This window comes from Halictus rubicundus, chromosome 18 (assembly GCF_050948215.1).
Source record: "Halictus rubicundus isolate RS-2024b chromosome 18, iyHalRubi1_principal, whole genome shotgun sequence".
NCBI classification, from domain to species: Eukaryota; Metazoa; Arthropoda; class Insecta; order Hymenoptera; family Halictidae; genus Halictus; species Halictus rubicundus.
In genome coordinates, this window is record NC_135166.1 from 2,146,434 (window position 1) to 2,167,640 (window position 21,207).

The 21,207-nt window shown below is 44.9% G+C and overlaps 1 protein-coding gene across 8 annotated transcripts in view; it reads left to right on the plus strand.

Annotated features, from left to right (window-relative positions):
- Cask (peripheral plasma membrane protein CASK) overlaps positions 1 to 21,207 on the plus strand; it is a 219,728-nt gene that overhangs the window by 11,759 nt on the left and 186,762 nt on the right. For 7 of the 8 annotated variants that reach the window (XM_076803655.1, XM_076803657.1, XM_076803656.1 and 4 more), the window contains exons 2-6: positions 3,974 to 4,086; positions 6,018 to 6,123; positions 7,103 to 7,180; positions 8,598 to 8,773; positions 15,827 to 15,898. In XM_076803655.1, the coding sequence (XP_076659770.1) occupies positions 3,974 to 4,086; positions 6,018 to 6,123; positions 7,103 to 7,180; positions 8,598 to 8,773; positions 15,827 to 15,898 (545 nt within the window). The remainder of the gene's footprint in view (positions 1 to 3,973; positions 4,087 to 6,017; positions 6,124 to 7,102; positions 7,181 to 8,597; positions 8,774 to 15,826; positions 15,899 to 21,207) is intronic. The other variant, XM_076803661.1, reaches the window with a different exon arrangement.

Genomic DNA, 21,207 nt, shown 5'->3' on the forward strand with positions numbered 1-21,207 from the left:
TAACAACAAATAGAATTTCGTCTGAGTGGTATCACGTTTTTCGTGTCACGTGGAACGGAGATATCGAGACGAGAGCACACCTGTTATCTCCTACGAAGGAGGATCGTTATCACGAATCGGTGTTAATTTACGACACTGCTTCACGATAGTTGCAAGAAGGTCGGGGCGATCCGGAGGACTGGAACAAAGATGTCTAATTAGAAAACATTGTTATCCGCGTTATCGTAAAAATATACGAAACGATTGCAACGCGAGGCTTGTACTTTTTCGAGAACAATTAACGAGGAACGCTTGTTTTTCACAACGTAGATAAGCGTTAATTACGTTCAAAAGAACGACGCTACGATAATCCACCGCGATGAAAAATCGTCTTTCCATTAAAAAGAAAAGAAAAAAAAAAAATCCCGTGAAACGAGTTAGTGTCAATGGGGTAACGGAGTTGGTGCAACCGAGTTGGCGATTAGTTTGTTGGTCCGGCCAGTGCGGCGCGTTAGTTTCCAGTAATTAATACGCAAGAGATATCGGGGAATCGGCCCAAGGTTAACGCACAGGGTGCTGGCATTGGTGTTTTCTGTATACTGTCGTATTTAATATACATCAAGGGCGAAGCTTATTTTTGTCGTGGACGTAGAAGGCAGGCGTGTGCTCCTCTCGCAACAGTCGGGCCGAGGCGGACGCATGTTTGATCCACTCGAACACTGTAGCGCCGCCGGTTAGATCGACTAGGCGAAACGAAGTTAATCTTCCTGACGTCAAAGGAAAAGATCTCTCACCGTAGACGCGAACAGACGCCTCATTGTCCCCGAGATAGAGTGAATAAACTTTAAACTTTGAACTCGCAACCCGCGCGAGGACTAGGTGAACAGGCTGGCAAACCCGCCGCCTCCATTGTCTGGCTAAACGAGAACGCCCTTAACAGTTTATTTTGACAATAGGGATCCACCCTAAACAAGTTAAACAGCCGCGGATCGTTTCCTGTCCGAGAACCGGGCCGAAGCAATTTCTATGGAAACGGTCTTAAAACAAATCTTCGAAAATGGCAGGATTATTTTACGTACGATGAAAATGGTAAAACACAGGAGCCAGATAGAATTAGAATTGTTGTAAACACATTGCTCGGTTCACATTTTTATTATATTCTTTTTCTATTTTGTAATGCACGCGCCGATGTCGAGTCGATTGCATGCTAAAGATGAGAGACGTGCCAGCGGTACTGGCAATCAACGAGAGTGTGCTTAATTGCTGCTCAATAAATCAAAGACGAGTTCGTCGGAGGGGATGGGGGTGGGGGGTGACTTCTCTACCGAAATCCTGCGGCCGCACGTTAAGGGTGACGTTTATTCCTGCTGTTCTCTAATAATTCCATTTATCAAGTTCAATTTCCTATTCCCCTTGTTTCCTGTTCGAAAGCACCGTGTCCGTCACGTCTATACGCGTCCAATAACGTGGAAACAACGGAACTATAGAGATGAAACATTAATGTCGATGCAACGGTACGTTGCACCTTGACACGTTGCAACTTGAACGATGCACTTCGACACCGAGCGTCGTCCGCGATTCCTCCGGGGGAAATGCGTCTCCTTTAATTGCACCGGACTTGTAATTGCGTCCTCTTTAAATGTCTGTGTTGTACAGCGTTCACTCGATGTATGTCCGAAACACGGGTCTAGCCGGGGACACGTATCAGCTAGGAGACACTATTCTTTGATCCACGCGACCTTACGGGACAGCGGGGATAGTCCCGGGACTTTTATCGCCTAGGCATTTCCGACATATATAGAGTAGACTGTTTCTAATCCTCGACGAATTTTGTCTAGCAATCGGTTGTCCCTTGTAACTTTTTGTTTACCTTTACTCTTTGATTAATTATAGTCTCTCCTTTAATCATTTCTGATAAGTTGAGAGAATATAATGTCCTTGAAACGTTCTCACAGTTTTATCGTGGATGCATCGAATCCCCATAGTCTGGGTAGTTTTACGTTTAAGGCGCGAGGCGCAGTTTACAATTTTTTAATTCAACTTATTGCAAATAGGAACACGATTGAACTATCTGTGTCGTTGCGGATGCGTTCTCAAGGAACGCGTACACGGCATCAATAAGTGGTTGGGAGTTCAATTACGGCCGTCTGAGGCTTCATTTGTGGGTTACAATAAGGTCAAATAACGTAATTTCTGACGTTAGTATGATCCGATTCTACGGCTGGTATTGTATCTATAGAATAATTCGCTTAACTGCGCAATATTGAATTACGCGTAAAGCTCTTACCGTGAGAAGAAAAGGGAAAGTCTGACGTATTACTAATAGGTGCGTGTAATTTTATTTTCAAGAAAAAAAAAAAGTGAAATATCGTTTGAAATAAATGTGAAATTTCGATTACGTGAATATTTATCCTCGTGTAAAGCGGAAGTTATTACGGCCTGTGGCAGGCTTTAAGACGGTAGACAGATGATTTTTAACGGGCAATCGTTAAGGAACAACAAGATGTCAAAAATTTCTTGGAAAAAGTGGGGCACGCCAGCGTGCCAGCGGCCTTGCCGATTCTGTGTAGGTCGTCTCATGGAAAAGCTTTTAGCATCGAAAGGAAGAAAACGTCGTTTTCCATAATTCGGTTCAGCGTCGAAAGAAGACGGTAAAGGAGGAAAAGCTCGGAGCTTTACGAGGACTCTGTACACAATTTTCTCGACAATCGCTGCAATCTTCTTGTAACGCGCTCCGATGTGTTTGTCTTGCTTGTAAAAATTATTCGAGCGATACCAGTATCGTCATTTTATAGCGTCGCTTATCTCGAGAACACGTTCGACAACGATTTTTAACGACAGAACCGAAGTGTTTTCGGTCAGTTAAGGTTTCATTACGTCCATCACTGATACGGATCGTTGTTGATGAAATTTTTACATCCTTCATATCTGAATACTGAACGCATATGCTACAGCTCATTTTGGTTTTTATTTTTTTCACCATGTGCCTCCACTTTGAAAAATCTGAAAAAATTACATGTTAACAATCACAACGAGATGCTGGAACTGTAAAAATATGAATTTATAGCTTCTACGGGAAATCGGTGTGTCAAACAGTTTCGAACAAAACGATTCTGACGCAGCAACAAATGCAACGGAAGCGTCCCCGTCTCTTGACAAGAAGCGATAATTTATGTCGAGCTTGCACGTAACGAAGGATCCATTATAAAGAGATTCCATTAAATTAATAACCGGGGGGAGAGCAGCCCGTCTTGATTCTCCTGACTTTGTTAGATCACTCGCGCCCCTTTTGCTTTATTTCCGCGCGGTAGCTGTCAAAGTGTTCTTCCGGAGGAACGATATGGTCATTAACAAGTGCATCAGTCCAGAACATTAATCTCCAGTTTCGTGCTCGCGAACATCATTTCCTCCGAAATGGAGACTCGGCCTGACGAAAGTTATCTTTTCACGCTGACGTCTTCAGCAGCCAGAGAGATCACTTCTCCCGAAACCTCGTTTTTCAAATCTGCGCGCAGGATAACTCGACAGCTGATTGGCCAGTCTGAGTGTGCGCGTCAGAGGCGGAACGCGTCACGTGACCGGGCCGCGTCGGAAAGGGAAATAGCGCGGTAGAGGGGGAACTGAGAGTGGGGGAACGAGTCTCCTCTCCCTACTCCTGGGTTCCCCCACTCCTGTGATTTCTCTGTACATGTCGCCAAGGCCTGGGCGATAAACGTCGCGGAATTATCCCCGCTGCTACCGTGTTTTCGCGAATTCGGTGAACCGAGCACGCGCCATCAGCATTTGGCGAATTACTCGGGCCGTTATCGGGTTTAATGGGGTTCGGTCGGCGAGTTTCATGCTAAGCCAGATATCACGTTTACGGCTGCGTAATGGAGCGCGAACGATTGACAGAGAGAGAGAGAGAGAGAGAGAGAGTGTGTGTGTGTGTGCGGGGGTGTGTGCGCGGCTTCGATTGTTATCACTCAGCCTTTTCTTTTCCGTTTTGTTTCAGGGGACCATTCAGCGTTGTTCGGAAATGCATTCACCGGCAGACGGGCCAGACGTTCGCCGTAAAAATCGTCGACGTAGCAAAGTTCACCTCGAGTCCTGGTCTAAGTACAAATGGTAAGAGTCCGCGGGGAAACAACCGTGCAGGGGATGACGATGCTCGTATCTGTGTGTCCCCACCCTCCCCCCCCGGTGTTCCGCCATTAATTTCCGGCGCGGCGGCTGTTCGAAACATAACGTATTCACTGTAGCCCATTGCCAGACCGTGTCTCTCCCTTTATTCTCTTTTAGGGCCTGCACGTAGTGTGCACAACGGCGCCGCGTGCTCGCGCGGTTTCGAGACGTGAATTCGTGCCGCTCATTGTGCAACTCGATAGGAATTGGTTTCGTTCTCGCGAGCCCGCGCCGATCTTAATCTGGAACACGGCGGCTTTCGGAGAGAGCCGGGAAATCCCGGCGACCGGTGATAGATGAGATTTCGTTTAGGGTCGTTCGGCTTTCGAGTCCGAAAGAAATCTGATTTTTGGGGATTTTTCTTTTCTGCTTCCTTTCTAAACGAGATTGTTCTACTTGTAGTAATTTTCTTGCTGCGGAAACTTGAGGAGCGCCCGAGTTATCTCCTTCATCCTAGAAGACGTTGGCAGCGTCGTTCGTCGACGATAATTGTCAGGAAGAAATGTGATTTTAGATGTTTTTTCTATTTTGTCACATTCAATTGTTCGTCCTCCATAGGTGAGAATTAGAGTAGAGGACAGAAGAGAATGGTAGCAATTGTTTCAATTATGTCACCAGAGAATGGATCGCTCATCATTTTATTTGGAACTTTTGGGAATAATTAGCACGGCTGCTAAATATCGGGTAGCAATACATTAAATTCGAACGATTAATGATTTTCCAATGCAACGCGAGTGTTCCGTGTATCCTAATTACATAGCTGGGCTGTCGATTGATTGTTGCTGCGGAGTCTTTCATAAAACGTTGCATTAACGGTTATATAAATACGCAACAATGTGCATGCACGAGAGATGTCTTCTCATTGATCGCAATAGTGCCATACGCGTAGCTTATAAATAGCGAAAGAAAAGTAAGAATATCTTCGGTTTCCTGCAAATACCTATGCGCGTGTTATGCACGTGTCACGGCCGAATAGTGTTCCCGATGTATAGTAATTTTCCGCGCGAAGGTGTCCGCGACGAACGTTAACGGTGGAATTTGAATAATTCGCGCGCACCGCGAAAGGAGATCATTGTGAGGAAGCTCCGCGAGCCGAGCACTCGTCGCGTATATTTTTACATGTCTATTAATAAATATTGTCCTTTTTGTACACCTATGTGTCTAAGAGACGCGTAGCTCTAATAATAAATAAAGAGGAGCTACGTTGTTTTAAGGGTTAATAATATTATGAAAATGCGTCATAGTTGCGGCGTAATTTGAAGACGACCCTACGTCATGGAACGAGCAAAAAGCAAGCTAGCTCGCGGACAACTGTTCCGATTAACTTCGCGCGACACTTTCTTGCGACGTTTAACGCGACAGTGTTTATTAGCCGAAGTCTCATTCACCGACGCCTACTTCTGAACGTTCGGAAGTCCTTCAGCATTATCAATCTTTCGCTTGAACGAGATCGCTATAACTTTATACAGTCTTCACTCGATATATGTCTGAAATATCTAGCAGATAAAAGTCCCAGAGCTATCCCCACTGCCGCGGGGTATACCCCGTGAGGGGCCGCGAAGCTTCGGCAGTGTATCAAGGAATAGTATCTTCTAGCCGATATATGTCCCTGAGTAATTTTGTAGAAGTAATTGTGTCCTAGGGTTAATGGAGCGAAAAGTTTCAAAACAATGTTCCTCGAAACAATACCGAGCAGAAATGAAAACGACCCAGGAGATACGAAAATGTTTACGTCCCGTTCCGCACACACACACGCGCGCGCAATTGATACTATTCATATCATTGGTGGCGATCGCGTTACAGTTCGTCATACATAACGTCGAAAAACGTGCGTCTCGCGGAGCGAAAATAAACTTTTAAAACGCTTGCTGCAGATCTGAAGCGGGAGGCGACGATATGCCACATGTTGAAACACCCCCACATTGTAGAGTTGCTCGAAACTTACAGTTCGGAGGGTATGCTGTACATGGTGTTCGAATAGTAAGTATAGCCGCATTATCATTATGCCACTGTCGAAGCTGTCCGAAAAAGGCGGCGAGAAGCGCAGTTCCGATGCTCAGTAGACTGCGGATTTTCTTTTTGACGAAACAGTAGCACAAATTAAAAGAATTTCAGGATATCCTGACTTCTATTTCTCGCCATTTTTATTTTGTCCATGTCCCTAAAGATTTAGTATGGGGAAAAGTGAGTACAGTAATGCCTCCGTGTATGCGCAAGAGATACGCACGATATTTGCGAAGGATTTATCCCAGTGCATCGGTTCCCCCACTACCAACTATTTCACGCTTTGCGACTGTGGTGGGGGAACCGAGGAGTGGGGGAAGAGTCGTGTGTGGCTCGCGAGCCGAAAGTTGCCCAGGCCTGATCTATCCGGTGACATTGTTTTTCACAGTTCTTTTTCAACTCCAAACTAATCCTTCCCGCGAAAACCAAACACAATTGCATTTTTATTCCGCTCTGAAAATTGGTTTCGACTGTTATTTCCTGCGCCGGTTCCGTGACACACGGTTTTCTAAAGTGGCACGTACCCGGTATCGATTGAACGGGCGTTGAATTAATTACAGTGAATCTATAGAACAATCCGAAGCATGGGACAATATTAACATAGTTGCGCTCGTCTTCCTTTTCAATTGAAAAATCCCGGGAATTTGTTACTCGAGAGCACGAGATGATTGTAGCATATCCCTTTCATTGCGAAATGTCCGAGTTGAAAAATTTCATTTCTACCGTGAGTGAAGAAACTTGCAATGTTTATTGAAACGGTGCTTTTTGAGCTACGAGCTATCGGTATTTCTTTGTGATGTTAAAACACAGGTGGAACTGCGTTTCAGCATGCGCCTTATTAAAATACATGCATGACGTGGGAGCAACGAACGATGGCGAACTTGTTTTTCCTTAGCCTGCTCTACAACTTCTAGTGCCTTGTAAATTGTATGTTAATGCCGCGCTTCTGTTTCAGTATGGATGGCTCCGATTTATGCTTCGAGGTTGTTCGGAGAGCGACTGCTGGGTTCGTGTATAGCGAAACGGTTGCCAGGTAAGACAGTACGTGACGCTGCGCGCGTCAAATTATTCGCCGTCCTGGAAGCCCGAAAACATTTATCAAACAACGCCCTACATCGCTCTTCGTTTACCGATGAACAGATTCTCTAAAGCAAACCGCAAAACGTACGGACTCGGAGCTGGAGCAATTATAAAATTTATTTCTCGCGTGATGCGGCGAACTAATGGTTCCGACTTCTCATGAAAAAATCCAGGTGGACCGGCGCAGTATTAAAAAACTGATCGTCCGAAACTGTGACTCTCTGTACGCGCGTTCCGCCCGAATACTAATTACTCACGCTCATAAAACGCCGCTATTTCCAGCGCGCGACGTACGCGGCGTGTATTCAAGGGACATTTACTTTTTTAATCGCGATGTTCTTGGCCCGACTGTACATCGCGTAACATCCCGACGCGATTTTCTGCTTGTTAGCGATCCTTCAGCGCGCACGGTCGCTTTCGAGGATCACGTTTTTGCGAGCGAGCGTCGCGTCGCCTCGCGTCGCGTCGTCCCGTTTCCTCGCGGCGATTCCGAGCTCTCCTGTGTTTACAAATCCGTCCCCGTTGAATAGTAGCAAATTAGCCGGTTCCGTGATGGACAGTGTAGACACACGTCAGGTCCAAAACTGTCCGCGGGAGCGTGTTTGCAAGTTTAGATCCCGCCGCTCCCGGTTATTACCTCCAGCGTCTGCACCGAACAGCTCCGGACAAGACAGTTCCAGTCCCGGTTTATTCTTGCGATTTAAAGTCCGCGTATCCTGCGACTCATCTCGCTGCTGGCGCATCACGGGAATTGCAGCGTCGAAACGCGCTCGTCCCCTGCCAAATGAACCGTCCAACGGGACGTCCATTTATTTCCGTGCCTCTCAACACTGGAACAACCGATCTCGTCAAAGTGACCGATTGTAAATCCTTTATTTCGCAACTGTCCAGATCGTGAAAATGTTTCCACGCATTTTCCGGTCCCGCGTGGTGCGACCAGCGAGGCTCTACCGCACTTATTTTTCCTAGCATTCAGGGGAAGAGGTTCCCCTCTCTCTGCTAGTAGTGGATCGGTCACGTGACCGGGCCATGACGGAAGCGTGGGGGACGAGTAATGGGAGACTCTGATCATCTCATAGAAACCGTGATTTTGTAAAATAGCAAGCTCCGGCTCCAGATCGTACGGTTTGGGTTTTCCGGGATCGTGTGGATCGCGACGGGCAGCCAGCGTCATTTTCCGATTTTGATCGCTTTCAGCGCGAGATCAATGCTACAGCGTTGTCTCGCTGCGTGTCAGGTCCCAGCAGCCCTGAAGATATTCCCGACGGTGCCGGTGATGGGTTCCGGGGGAACAAGACGCGCGTCCGTCCCGAGAACTTTTCTATCCCGCGACGGTGTACGCCGGTATAAACCTAGCTTTCGTTTTCCAGCCATTACATGCGACAGATCCTGGAGGCGTTACGCTACTGCCACGAGAACGATATAATTCATCGTGATCTAAAGCCGCAATGCGCCCTCCTGGCGGGCAAGGAAAATTCCGCACCGGTGAAACTACGCGGCTTCAGCGTCGCCGTGCAACTCCAGTCCTGCCAGGCGAACGGCGTCGGTATGTTCACCACCTTTTTCTATTTCTCTCTCTCTCTCTCTCTCTCTCTCTCTCTCTCTCTCTTGCTCTTTCTTCCTATCTCTCTCTCTCTCTCCTATTCATGTTCTCTGCGTGTACAATCGTCCCGCGGAAAACCTACTCTTTGCTATATGCGCTCTCGAGGGAACACCACTAACGGCGTTAGCCCTCTTCAATGCCTTTTTCGTGACTTTTTCTTTCGAACGCGCGGCCCTTCACCCTTCACCCCTCACCCTTCGCCGCAGTCTCCGCGAAATGACTCCCGATAAATTCTCCCGAAACCCGCCGATCAACCCGTCGCTCTTATGTTCGGCTCTGAGCTGCTGATAAGGGAACTGATTCGCTATAATTATCCCGTGGATAAGATTCTAAAAATACCTGTTTCGTTGAACTTATTATTGCAAACGACACCGAAGAGTCGTCAAACTGAACAGCATCAAACCCTTCGCACTCGAAGCTATTTCAACTCCGCAACAGTTACCCTTCTATATATATATATATTTTTTTCGTGTTATACGTACCGAAATGTTTAGTAATTTATTGGCTACAAACAGATTTAACGATGTAGAGAATATTTTAGCAATTTTTTAGTGGTGCCTTGCAGTCGCCATTCGAGTGCTAAGGGTTCATCCACAAGAACGACAACGTTCTTCAAATGAACCAACTCGCGGTTGACAATTTCGAAAGACTCTCTCTGCGCCTTTTTTCTCTCCTTGCCAGCGCTTTTGAGAATACACGTTTAAAATGGAAAAGCTCTTTTTAAAAGCTCTTTTAAAAAGGCGATTTGAACCGCGCAAAGGACTCGAGTAGGAATACGCCAATTTTTGAAGTCCTCCGAACCGGAACACGCCGTTAATGTTTTATATTTGCAAGGGGTATAATGTTATTCGAAGGAGCGAATTTTCAGCCAAAGGGCTGCTACGTTTTTGACGATACACGATTCGTAGAGCAGCGAAGCGAAATGTCGGATCGTGCCAACGCCCGACCGGCGAATAGGATGCACGTAGGCGCATGATTTCCCCGAGGTGAGCGTTGGTCGTTCTTACGAGCAAATAACACCGAAATCAACCGGCAGATCGGGTTTCATTATTTTCGTGTTCCGAGCGATTTTTATTGGCACAGCTCCATCCGCGAAATCAGCTTCGGATCGCGCGTAAAAATGTTTATATTTACGGCGCGCGTTCCCAATTCTCGCTCATAATTTCTTCCTTTCTTACTGACGACATAAACGCGAATATTCTCGAACAACATTTAGTATCGTAGAAACTCCGCGAAATCGGCTTCGGATGGCGCGTATAATTGTTTATACTTTTATGGCACGTGTTGCCAATTCTCGTTGATACATTCTTTTCCGACGACGTAGACGCGAATAATTAATTTCACTATAATTTACTCAGTCTAGGGGACTCGAGCTTCGAGCAGATAACTCTTCGAGTGGCTCGAACTTTAAATTGCACTACACGACCCTGCCTGTTCGAGTATTAGTCTTATCGCGAGCAAATCGAGTTATCATTCTGAAGCGCCTAACGTAATCGCAACCGTGACATTTGCTATTTTTTTAATGGGATTTTAAACATTTAATATACTGGGCGAGAAAATATCTCCCGAGTGCCAGGTATCGTTTTATAATGCTTCACAGCGGACTATAATGAAATCAACATTTACATTCATTGGGGTCTAACGAATCCTGTGGACGCCAATTGGTTTCTCGTTGCGCAACGCGCCCAATTATTAACCAGAAGAGTGCCAAAGTTCTTCGGGCGTCGAAGACACAGACGGAGATTAATTAAAGATCAACGCCGGTAGGATCCCCGCGAGAGATGGTGAAAAATTGAAACAAACATTTCCAGGTGATAGAGCAACACGCTCGATATTGCGCGCGATAAGAATAATGTCCGAACGAAAGTGTTGGCGGCTGCAATTTACAGTCGGAGCACACGGATTTTTGCAATACCGGTTTTAAGCTGCTCGAATCCACCGTTAGGCTCGAGCTCTCTCGAGCGGTTTGATTACCCATCTCCGGGTAATACACGAGAGCGATAAGGCAGCATACCTCTCTCATAATTTATTGCGAGGAGCCGCGCGAGCCAAGAATACCAAAGTTGTTTCACCGTCTTGTCTTTAGCTGTTGTAAAACTTCGTAGCCGATACCGGAGTAACTTATCGCTTCCTGTGCACGAATCAATTACGCATCCAGTCTGCCACGGGCTTAAGTGACGGAGCTAACATGGGGAAATAATCGATGAAAACGTTAAACTTCACCTTCTGGGACCAAAAATATTTAACTTCTTTTTTATATAATCCTGTAGATCTTGGCGAGAAAATTCCAAAAATCGAAGTTTCAAGGCGAGGAATTCTATGGTTCGAAAGTTATGCGTGTTTAAAGATGAACGATTTCATCAGAACTGACTGTAGAGCGGAGCCGCTGGATGGCAGCAATGTATAATGTAAGATGGTAGCGAAATTAATTTAGGTACCGGTCAAAATTAGGCTACTTTCCCCATGTTCGAAAGTTATTTCAGATTGTCGTTAGTGAAACTACAGTAGCAGAATATTGAGTTCGCAGGAGGGAAATTGTTCGATTTTTTGAATTGCCGCGGAATTGATTGCCGATCAGTTCGACGGCTTTAAATCAGTTTAAAACGGTGGTTTTTCGGCCGAAGACAGTGACAAAGGGCCTGGTGATTAAACACGTTCGAAAAATAAATGGCCGACTGTAATAATTAAAACGGTTCCCATTTAGCTTTTTCAGAGCCAGGCGAACCGATCGATCGTCCCTTTATCTTTTATTTATTCCCGAAGAGTGCTAACACCGTTTAGATTTACCATTGCCAGATTACATCCGCCAGTTAACAGTATTTACATATTGCAGTTACCGTTGTTTGTCGACACCAAGACGCATCTACGCTTTGCGTATCCGAGTTTAATAAACATTTCGGAGGCAACATTCAATACGATGGAGATCTTAACGAACTGTACTTTGGGACATCCAATGAACTTTTGACAAAATGGCATCGAATTGTTCTCGAAATGATTTTACAATTACCTTGTTAATGTCAATTGTTAACTTCCACTTAACGGCAGACCGTGAACTGGCCCTCATTCCATCAGAATAATTCTAATAAAGAAATAATCAGTATGACAAATATAGGATTTGGTTAAACTTTGCCTTCTGGGACCAAAATCTTTCAACTTTTTTTCACACGATCCTGTACATCTTGACGAGAACATGCCAGAAATCGAAGTTTTACGGCGAGGAATTCACCGGTTCAAAAGTTATGCCCGTGGAAAGTAGATGATGAGGAAGTGAGAGGTTAGGACGATCGAGGATCCGCTCTGGGAACAATTTCGGTAGCGTTCGAACAATGCGCGACAGACAACCGCGAGACAAACTTCGTTAGAATGTGTGGGGAATGCATTATTTCGGAGAAAGATGTCAACGAATGTGACCGGAGCTTGCCGACCTCATTTTCGTAAGCAGTATTGTAGGCGGCCGCTCTAAAAGATTCAGTGGCAAGGGGATGAGCTTACCTCCGGGAGGTTAGGGCGTTCCAGCCGCCGGCGGAGTGACATATTTGTAGACAAAGCCGATTAACGTCTCGGAAAATGAAAAGCGCCACTTAATTTCATGAAGAGAGACGATTCTTCGAGGTCCGGGCCGGTGAAGCGAACCCCTTCAGCTTATCGAGTGTCCCAAAGTGTTCCGCCGATATTCAGATAAGATTCGCATGAATCGCGAAATTGAATGGTGCCTCGCGTCGCAGCGCGCGATTACAGTACACATTCTTCTTCTTCTTCTTCTTCTTCTTCTTCTTCATCTATTTCTTCTTCTTCTCCTTTCTTTTCATTCTTTCATTTCTTGTTCGTTATACTCCACGCACACGGGGGACACAGACGCGTGTTCTTGAATGAACATTCGTCAAGGGTACCTTCAAAGACACACTCAGTGTTTTTGTATCGTCTCCCCGCTGAATGCCCTATTCTTCATTACTGGCTGGCTTTTGGTCGATGATTGGCAGTCGTATTCAAAATTTCTCTCGATGTTCAGTGTGTGCAGAATGCAACGGCTTTTACGGTTCTTTTTCATCCGAAAGGACGACGACATGAAAAACCAAAAAAAAAAAAAGAAAGAAAAAGAAACGACTATATTCCTCCACGTTACTTTTTTCTTAATGATCATATCTCTGCGGTGTTGTTTGTTTCGTATCGTTCTTCTGTTGCTTCGATATCGCATGACTCCACGGTAAGTAGTGGTTCACGGCTGATCAAAACACGTCTCGATTATTCTCGATTGTTGGTCACGGTATACGTGGTTCATTGTCTTTCTTTCACCGTTCTATCTCGATACGGTAAAGTCTTGATCCAAGCCGGACGGAGCTACACGATCTTAGTCAATTCGCCTATCCACTGGGGTGCCTGCGAGGGGCCGAAACTTCTTTATTTTTCATAATCTTTTCATGGGACCTTCGTCAACTTATTTGTGAAATTTAACGGTTCACGGTATGCAGTGCGCCGCGCTGTCCTGTTCCACGTTCAAATAGTAGCCCTACACGATCTATGTCACGACACGGACCCCGGGATTGGATCGAGACTAGACCGTAGCTCGAATCAGCTGTTGGCTTTGCTCGTTACGTTCGTTCGATTCTGATTTTCCCGTTCGGAGAAACAAGGACCGGCTGCTCGTTCGTTTCGAGACAATAGCCACGGAAAGGAAATTTCGCGCAACGTTCGTCTGTATCGCCGTTAAGAGCCGTTGATAAAATGCACATTGTTATATTAATCGATCTATCCCGACGCGCGGCTACCGCGCGTAAATGCTCCGGATCGCCCCATTCATGGCCCCTCGATTCGCACACGAGATCAATAAATCATTCAGTCCGGCCGAGTCAGAAATAAAATGATTTCGACGCGGCTCCGTGTGCTGGCCCTCGGTTGAAACCGATGGCAACACGCAGAGCCAGATGTAACGATATATCCTTCCTGCAAGATGCACGGTATTGATCCGGTTGTTTGCGAAAGAGTGTTACACAGAATCTAAGAGCGAGTGCTCTCTCGGTGGATCTCGTCGCAATCCGCCCGCCGCGACCTCGTGCAACAATTGCGCAAGAAACGGGCTTTTAATCGAATCAGAATCCCGTGACGAACAACTGTGCAACGATGAAGCGGTCAAATATTTGTTCGCTGCTTTATTTACGACCGTTTCTTGTTTCTTGTCGCTCGCTTGATCAGGCATGTAGACTGAGAATCTTCAGTACCAACGTTTTAGTCAATTGTAAGAAACGTGGAGATACAGGGTGTCCCAAAGATGTCGTACTTCCTTGAAAAGGGCGGTTCCCGAGGACGTAGCAACTTTTTCTTAACTTCGCGAAAATATTCTCCGCGACCTCGTTGAGGAGTTGTTAACGAATAAACACGGACCAATCAGGCCGCGACATAAATAGAATCATGAAAATTGACGTTTCTCTTTTATTTGGAAGTTTCTCTCAATCACCGTGGACATCGTTTCATACTTGTTATTTTGTTACAAATTCCAATTATGCTTTTCGTTTATATACAAGGTGTCCTACATGAAGATTTAACTTTACTAAAATTTCTTTGAAATATTGTGTCTTTTAGTCTTTTGCTTTCGGAATGTACAAGGTGTCCTATTTGTGTAGATCGCTCGAAATACTTCTGTCATCGGGAGGAAACGTTCCAAATAAATTTGATACGAGGGAATTTCGCGGTTGTAAAGGTTTTTATGCGACAATTTTGGAGGAACACGGAAATTCGTTCGAACACATGACAGTGAGGACAAAATGACTTTCTCGGTATACTGGGGACACTGGTTATGTGCTATAGGTTACAGTTCAAGGGAGGAACAATGAAATCCTTTTTCGAATCCTCAAAAGTTTTCACTAACATAGTTGAAAGTTTTCCAGAAACTGGTGGACGTTAATTCTGTAGAAAGTTATGGGCCATTTAACCTTCCAAAGTTCGAGATTCATTTGGCATGTCGAAGAGGATGGCAAATATTTTGTTTTCACTCTGGAAGCTTGTCGAACTTTCAATACTTCGAGTCTGTGGCGTATCGAATCTCCTACCTATTTTAATAATTCAAATTTGAATGATTAAATTAACGATTCATTATCAGATATTGGGGTTTCAAAGAGAAAATTCTCTCGGTCTCCGTTCGTTGGAGAGCGTAAAGATTTATTTGTTTAAGCAAATTCACCGTGTGCTAAACAAATTTGCAGTATTGTCAAATATCGAGTGCGAATAGCGGGCAATAATTAATTCGAAACTGAATCAATAGTGACCGAACCTATCTAGGGCATCATCAAGAATTACATAACGCGAATGCGAACGTCACAGTTCCATAAAACGAGAGGGACAGGAAAGTTTTTAATAATTAACTTTTGCTAATCTACAGCTGTAAAGATACTTCATTTTACCATTTATTCCGATCATTTCATTGAAGTATATTAAATCTGATACAGTTCGTGATAAATTGCAGCAACGCTAATGCCAGATACAAATTGAGATACATAATTCAGAGTGCCCATTTCGAAACCATTTATCTCTTGCGAGCAAGCGGAACTTTTGGATCTGAACGTATCATACTGCAAGGAGTTGGTTATAGCACACAAAACGTGAACAGGTGCATAATTGCAAGTTCGACGTATTCATTAAAGTGAATGAAAAATGCAGTTAGTTTGCGAACTAGCATTATAATAAATTGATCAGGTAGCATCGACTGGACGTTAAATTAACGGAAATGCCAATCTGGTTCGTGTAATGATTACGACTCACTAGTCCACCAAATATTTTTCATTCAATTTATCGAGCACTGAAATTTGCAAGCCCATTTTGTTTCGGCATTTGTTCAGAAGTTGCTACTTCAGATTGCTAGAAAAAAGTGACGGGCGCAGGGTACTTAGGCTTGCATTTGATGAATGTTGAGACACACAGCGTGAAAAAAAAAAAGAAAGAGCACGTCGACAGCGTGGTACATGCAAATTTTGATAACTTGAAATTTGGTTTGAATGAATACAGAATGTTACACGACCGAGTATCGGCAGTGTCTGAGCCCAAAGGGGCAGCTCTACTTGAAGGCCGACAGTGAGGGTAAGCCTGACCTAACCTTTAATCATCGCTTCCGCAGGAGCCTTGTATCATCATGCCATATGTATCACCACACCCACAGACACACACTCATATGTACCCACCAACACTTATCTCGTTTACACCGATTGTATTATGCTACATCTTAACCCGATCCGTGTGCCCATCTCACGTTACTGTACTCTAGAAGCTGCCACTGCTTGCTTGCTTGCTTTACTTCGCGTTCAGATTTCAACTACGAGTCCGCCAACAACTCGTTCCACATGCAAGCCGAAGAGAAAACTTCCCGAATATAAAATCTTAACCGAGCACCGAGCGATTCCTAATTAAAAGATAAGAAGAACATATGGAATAATCTTTTCTCATCCATGGCTCAGTTTCCGGAAAAGTTTGAAAATACGTAGCGGATTTCCGAACCCGATTCTCTCGAAAATTAGTAAATTTCGATGACAAAAAGTTATTGTATAGTTCGTTCTCGCTTTTTCATAAGGAATCACCGAGTGCCCGCTGGCACATGTTATCAGACCGGTTGTTATCACTTGGATGTTCGACGAAGAACAGAAAGAATGCTCCTCGACGAGATCGATCCTCGCTCGAACCACCCCCTAAACGGCGTACACACACCCCCATCGATGTTCCATGGTCTTTCTGTATAGAGTGTACCCCGAGTCTTGCAGAGACGACAAAGTTTTTGTGTGGGATTGTACGTGGAAGGAAATCTGTTTTTGGAAGTCGACGACATCTGTATCGAAAGAAAATCTTTCGTGCATACCGAGCTTTCAAAAGGGATTTTCTGACCACTTAAAGCGTTTACTATATTTTTAGAATATGTTGCCTCACCTGTACCCCCGAAACTTGTAAGAAGGTCTACCAAAATTGCCTACTCTCGCTATGACGTTAACCCTCTGCCTAGCGCAATTAGAAAATGCACGAGCGACAGAATACATATTTAAAAAAAGTAATTTGTATCCTTGTATATTTTTTAAATCAGAGAAATATTTATGTGATCAAATTAAAAATTTGAATCTATGTTATCTTCGCATATACAGTGTTCGCTCTATATATGTCCGAAATGCCTAGCCCATAAAAGTCCCAGAACTACCCCCACCGTGACACCTCGTGAGGGGTCACGAACCGAGGCCTCTAGAGACTTATATCGAGTGTACACTGTATGGATGCACACGAATGTCCCATAAATGGAGTAGGTGCAGACGATCGGTGTTACGCAGTTACTTGCGTTCTCGGAGAGAAAACTAGACGACGAGGAAGACACTGAGGTGTCCTCAAGAGTTCATTCTGGAATACAGTCGAGCAGTTCGCGTAGGCCAGCGCGAGTCGGTCTAGCCTGATCGAGAATCCGTTGCCGCGAGTTAACTCGATTACCCGGTTAAATAACGACGCGAGCACAGGACTGTCTTTCTCTACGAATAACGGCGACGACGATAAGGCTCTTATCGTTGACGAGACGGCGACACGGCCCGATATCACAGCTTCTCCTATTTGTCTGTGTTCTTTCGATAGGGCTGACGTCCGCGGGCTGCAATTTCCCTTTCGAGGACCTCACCGACGCCGAGGATTCGCTAGTGAGCGACACGGAAGACAATATCGGTACTCGTATTGCCTGCCACACTTGCATAGCAACGAAAACCGGGGGTAGAGACGAGAGAAACGCGCGCAGGGAGACAGAGAGAATCTTTCTCTCTCTTTCTCGTTTCAAATGGATATTTCATTATTCTCTCTCTTTCACGCGGGGAAACGGCACAGATATTTCCGACGAGCGTTTTCGCGACTTTCGACCAGAGGGCCGACGACATCTTATCGATACGCTCCGTCCGATCCCGCTTTGTAATCGCGCGGGGAAAATCGATTCGACGATTCCGATGACAACGTCGTTCTACTCCCTGGTCGTTTTGGTCATGTCAGCTTCAGAGGAACGCGTAGTGTCTGTGTAGACACTCCACACTAGAACCACGGTGCCGGTAGTTTTGTTCCTGTAAAATCGTTGTGCAGGCCCGCGTAGTTGACGCGTGCTGGCTGTCCGGAGGATGAGAGACCCTCCTTCGACCTTGGACTCGGATCTGTCACGCGCTGGATGAACGTTTCGAGACAGTTTTCCTCCGAGTGTACCGTTTCCGGTCTCGAGTGGCATTCGCGCTGACCAATCGCGGCCCGGTTGTACGTTCGAGAGAAACCTGCGTCCTCCATATCGACGATTTTACAAAGTTTCGAACATTGGACCGCCGGTAGGACGTTAAATAAAAACGTTGTCGTCTGCAAAAATTATGTATTCAATTGTCGAGCACTGCATTGGCGCAGGATTTGAAGCGTTTACGAATAAAATACAATTGACCGGGCGAAAGCGACGAGAATCTTTTGCCGAAGTATTTTCCGAAACTGTTTCATTGGCTGGTTTCAAGGACGATAAATAAACGTGGGAATAAAACGTAATTGATCGGATAACAGAATAAACCGAAAATCAGTGAACATCGAGCGAGAATCTTTCGCCGAAGTATTTTCCGAAACTGTTTAATTGCCCGGTTTTAAGGATGATAAATAAACATGAGATGATGAATGAAAGATGAAAGGAAAAATCAAAAATGAATACGAATCTCTTGCTGAAGTATTTTTTGGAACTGTTTCATTGGCTCATTTAGAGATGCCAAATGATCGATCGAGGGTTGAAATTGTTTTCGACGCATCGCGAGAGTGCCGTGCGCACTATTTTCCCGGGGGTTGCAATTTCGCCGAGATTGCAGGCACGGGCGTCTTTTCTCGGGCCTGCAATGCTGAAAATGCCACGAGGGACACGCCGATGGGACACTGTGGAGGGTGAATCTGCAGAGTTTCCATCTGTCACGGTTAACACGTGTTGCTACCTAGTGACTTCCTGACCCAGTCCCGCTGAAACTCGCACACCCTTCGTCGTCTTCCCAACTGGGTCATTGACCAATGCGTCCCTTGCCGATCGGATGCTTACCTTCGCTCCTTGAACGGCATGTCTCAACACTGCGGGCCTAAAGAAGATCCTCCTCGGATCTGCGAACCTTCGGAACGTTAACCCAGTTCGAGGAAACGACGCATTTTCGAAGAGAATAAAACCCGAGATCGATAGAAACTCCAAAGGTTTAATTTTCTCAGATAAAAATCGTGCGAAAATGCTCTTGAACGTTCATCCGATATTCTCTGGAGAACTGACCTTGGCACGGAGGACACCTCTCGACACCCAGCACATACACGTTGCGTCGTCGAGTTTATCGAGAATGAGACAGAGAATTTTCTGTTTTTGGTTTGCCGTACAACCTCCCCCTCCCCCCAACGCCCAGATTCGTCGAATTTTTGTTGGTCGTTACGTTTTGTAGCGTGCGAATGAGACAACGTTTGCTTCATCGTCCGTAGGAATCCAACGATTGAAGGGTTCATTACGGCTTGCTTTTTTTTTTGTCCCCTGGTCCGGTTGTGTACAGGACTGCGCATAAAACCTGTTACAGGTCAAAGGGTTCGTACAATTTCCACGATCGCGCCGCGAAGGTCTCGTTCAATTATCGCGACGAAGACCCCGGCCCTTCTGTTCGCTTATTCACGTGCCAGTAAACGTTCAGAAAAATGCTCCCCGCATTTCTTTCACGCTTTTGTGCCCTTTATACCGTCTTTCCACGAATCGCGTTCTCGTTCTGCATTTTTCAAGAATTCTCGGAACTTTGAATATCCTTCGACGTTGAATCCTACCACGTACTGGGTGTGTCGGTAAGAATGGTCACTGGAATCGTTATCGAAGTCGGTACAGCGAATTCTCGATATATGTCACCAACACGGAGACGCACCGTGTTATGTTTACACTCCGAGGCGGCCGAGGCCTCTCGAGCTTCGGGGCAGTGGGGATAGTCCCGCGACGTTTACCGTCCAGGCCTTCGCGACATATATAGAGAAATCCGACCGAAATTACCGACCCACCTTGTTACAATATTTTATTTCATAATGTTCAACGTTTTTCACTTCACCCTGGCGTGCAAGTTAAATCCAATCTTCTTGCATAAAGGGATATAATTTTTTTAAGTTTTGAGATTAGTGGTTCTTAGATTTTCGGGCTTGTAACAGGTAACATGATTCAGCCTGTACGACATTTCTCTGATAATCGACATGCTTCTCTCAGCATCTTTGTTTCGACTGAAATTTCAGTTATTGATTGTATAAATTGTTTTTGTACGAAGAACCGTGTAGAAATTCCCACAAATTAATTTCCACTGTACCGTGAAACGTGTACGTGCGTACCGTTGGCATAATTTGTGACGTCGGTGTACCATCGTCGGAAATTTTTCGTTAACGACCGACTGTGCGTAACAAACCCTTCAAGGTCCCCGATTTTTTTTCTGAGTTTGCGTTGAAAACGTGCCCGAATGTTGGGCTTGTTTGTGTCGTCATTGTTCGTAGCGGTAGACTAGCCTGTCTCTGTATGTCTGTGTCTCTGTGTCTCTTTGTGTTTGTCTGTCGTTTATTATCTGTGACGGTACAGTACACCAACGATGCCAACAACAAAGTTTGATCAAATACATCGCGCACACAGTCAATATACATGGACTATATGGATACATATACATACAGACAAACGCGGCGGGTTAATACGATACATTGGGAAAAAAGGAAATCATTACGATAATCGTGTCTACAAATTCAATTGGTTGTCTGCAAAATACTAAATTCCGAAAAGCTCCGTTCGCTAAATAATGTTTAACGAAGACAACCAATTAACGAGTAATCCCACGTGTAATTAAAAGCTTCAAAGTATCGGTAGAAATCAAATTGATAACCTCCACTGAAATTATTTCGCGCGAGCACGGGAATAATACTTTTTTTTCGATTTAAAGAGGCACTTGCAAAAGTACTGCTTCAGCAGATCAGTAATGAAACTCTTAATTAGGAATAAAAAATCAATTCTTCGTTCCATATTTCTGTCAAATTGAAAGTAACGTTGTCGACAAGATAAAAATTGTTTCTTCCTGGTGAGTATTTTTTTTTTTTGAAATATAAGAGATCAGAAGATCCGAACTACAAAATCAATGAAAATATTTGCACAAATGATCACACGACTCACCCCAAGCAACACTGTTCTGCAATCTGTGTTACTCTGTGCATGCACACACGTTACACCTTGCACCGTGATTTCATTTTGTCAACAATTACACTTACAATTACGTCCTTTCACCACGACGTTTACATTTCGGAAATCGAGTTCCGAACATTCGGTTTTGTTGCACAATGTCGCAAACATTTTCCTACGGTATGTAATGGTTCGCATAAAGCTTGGAATATGCATA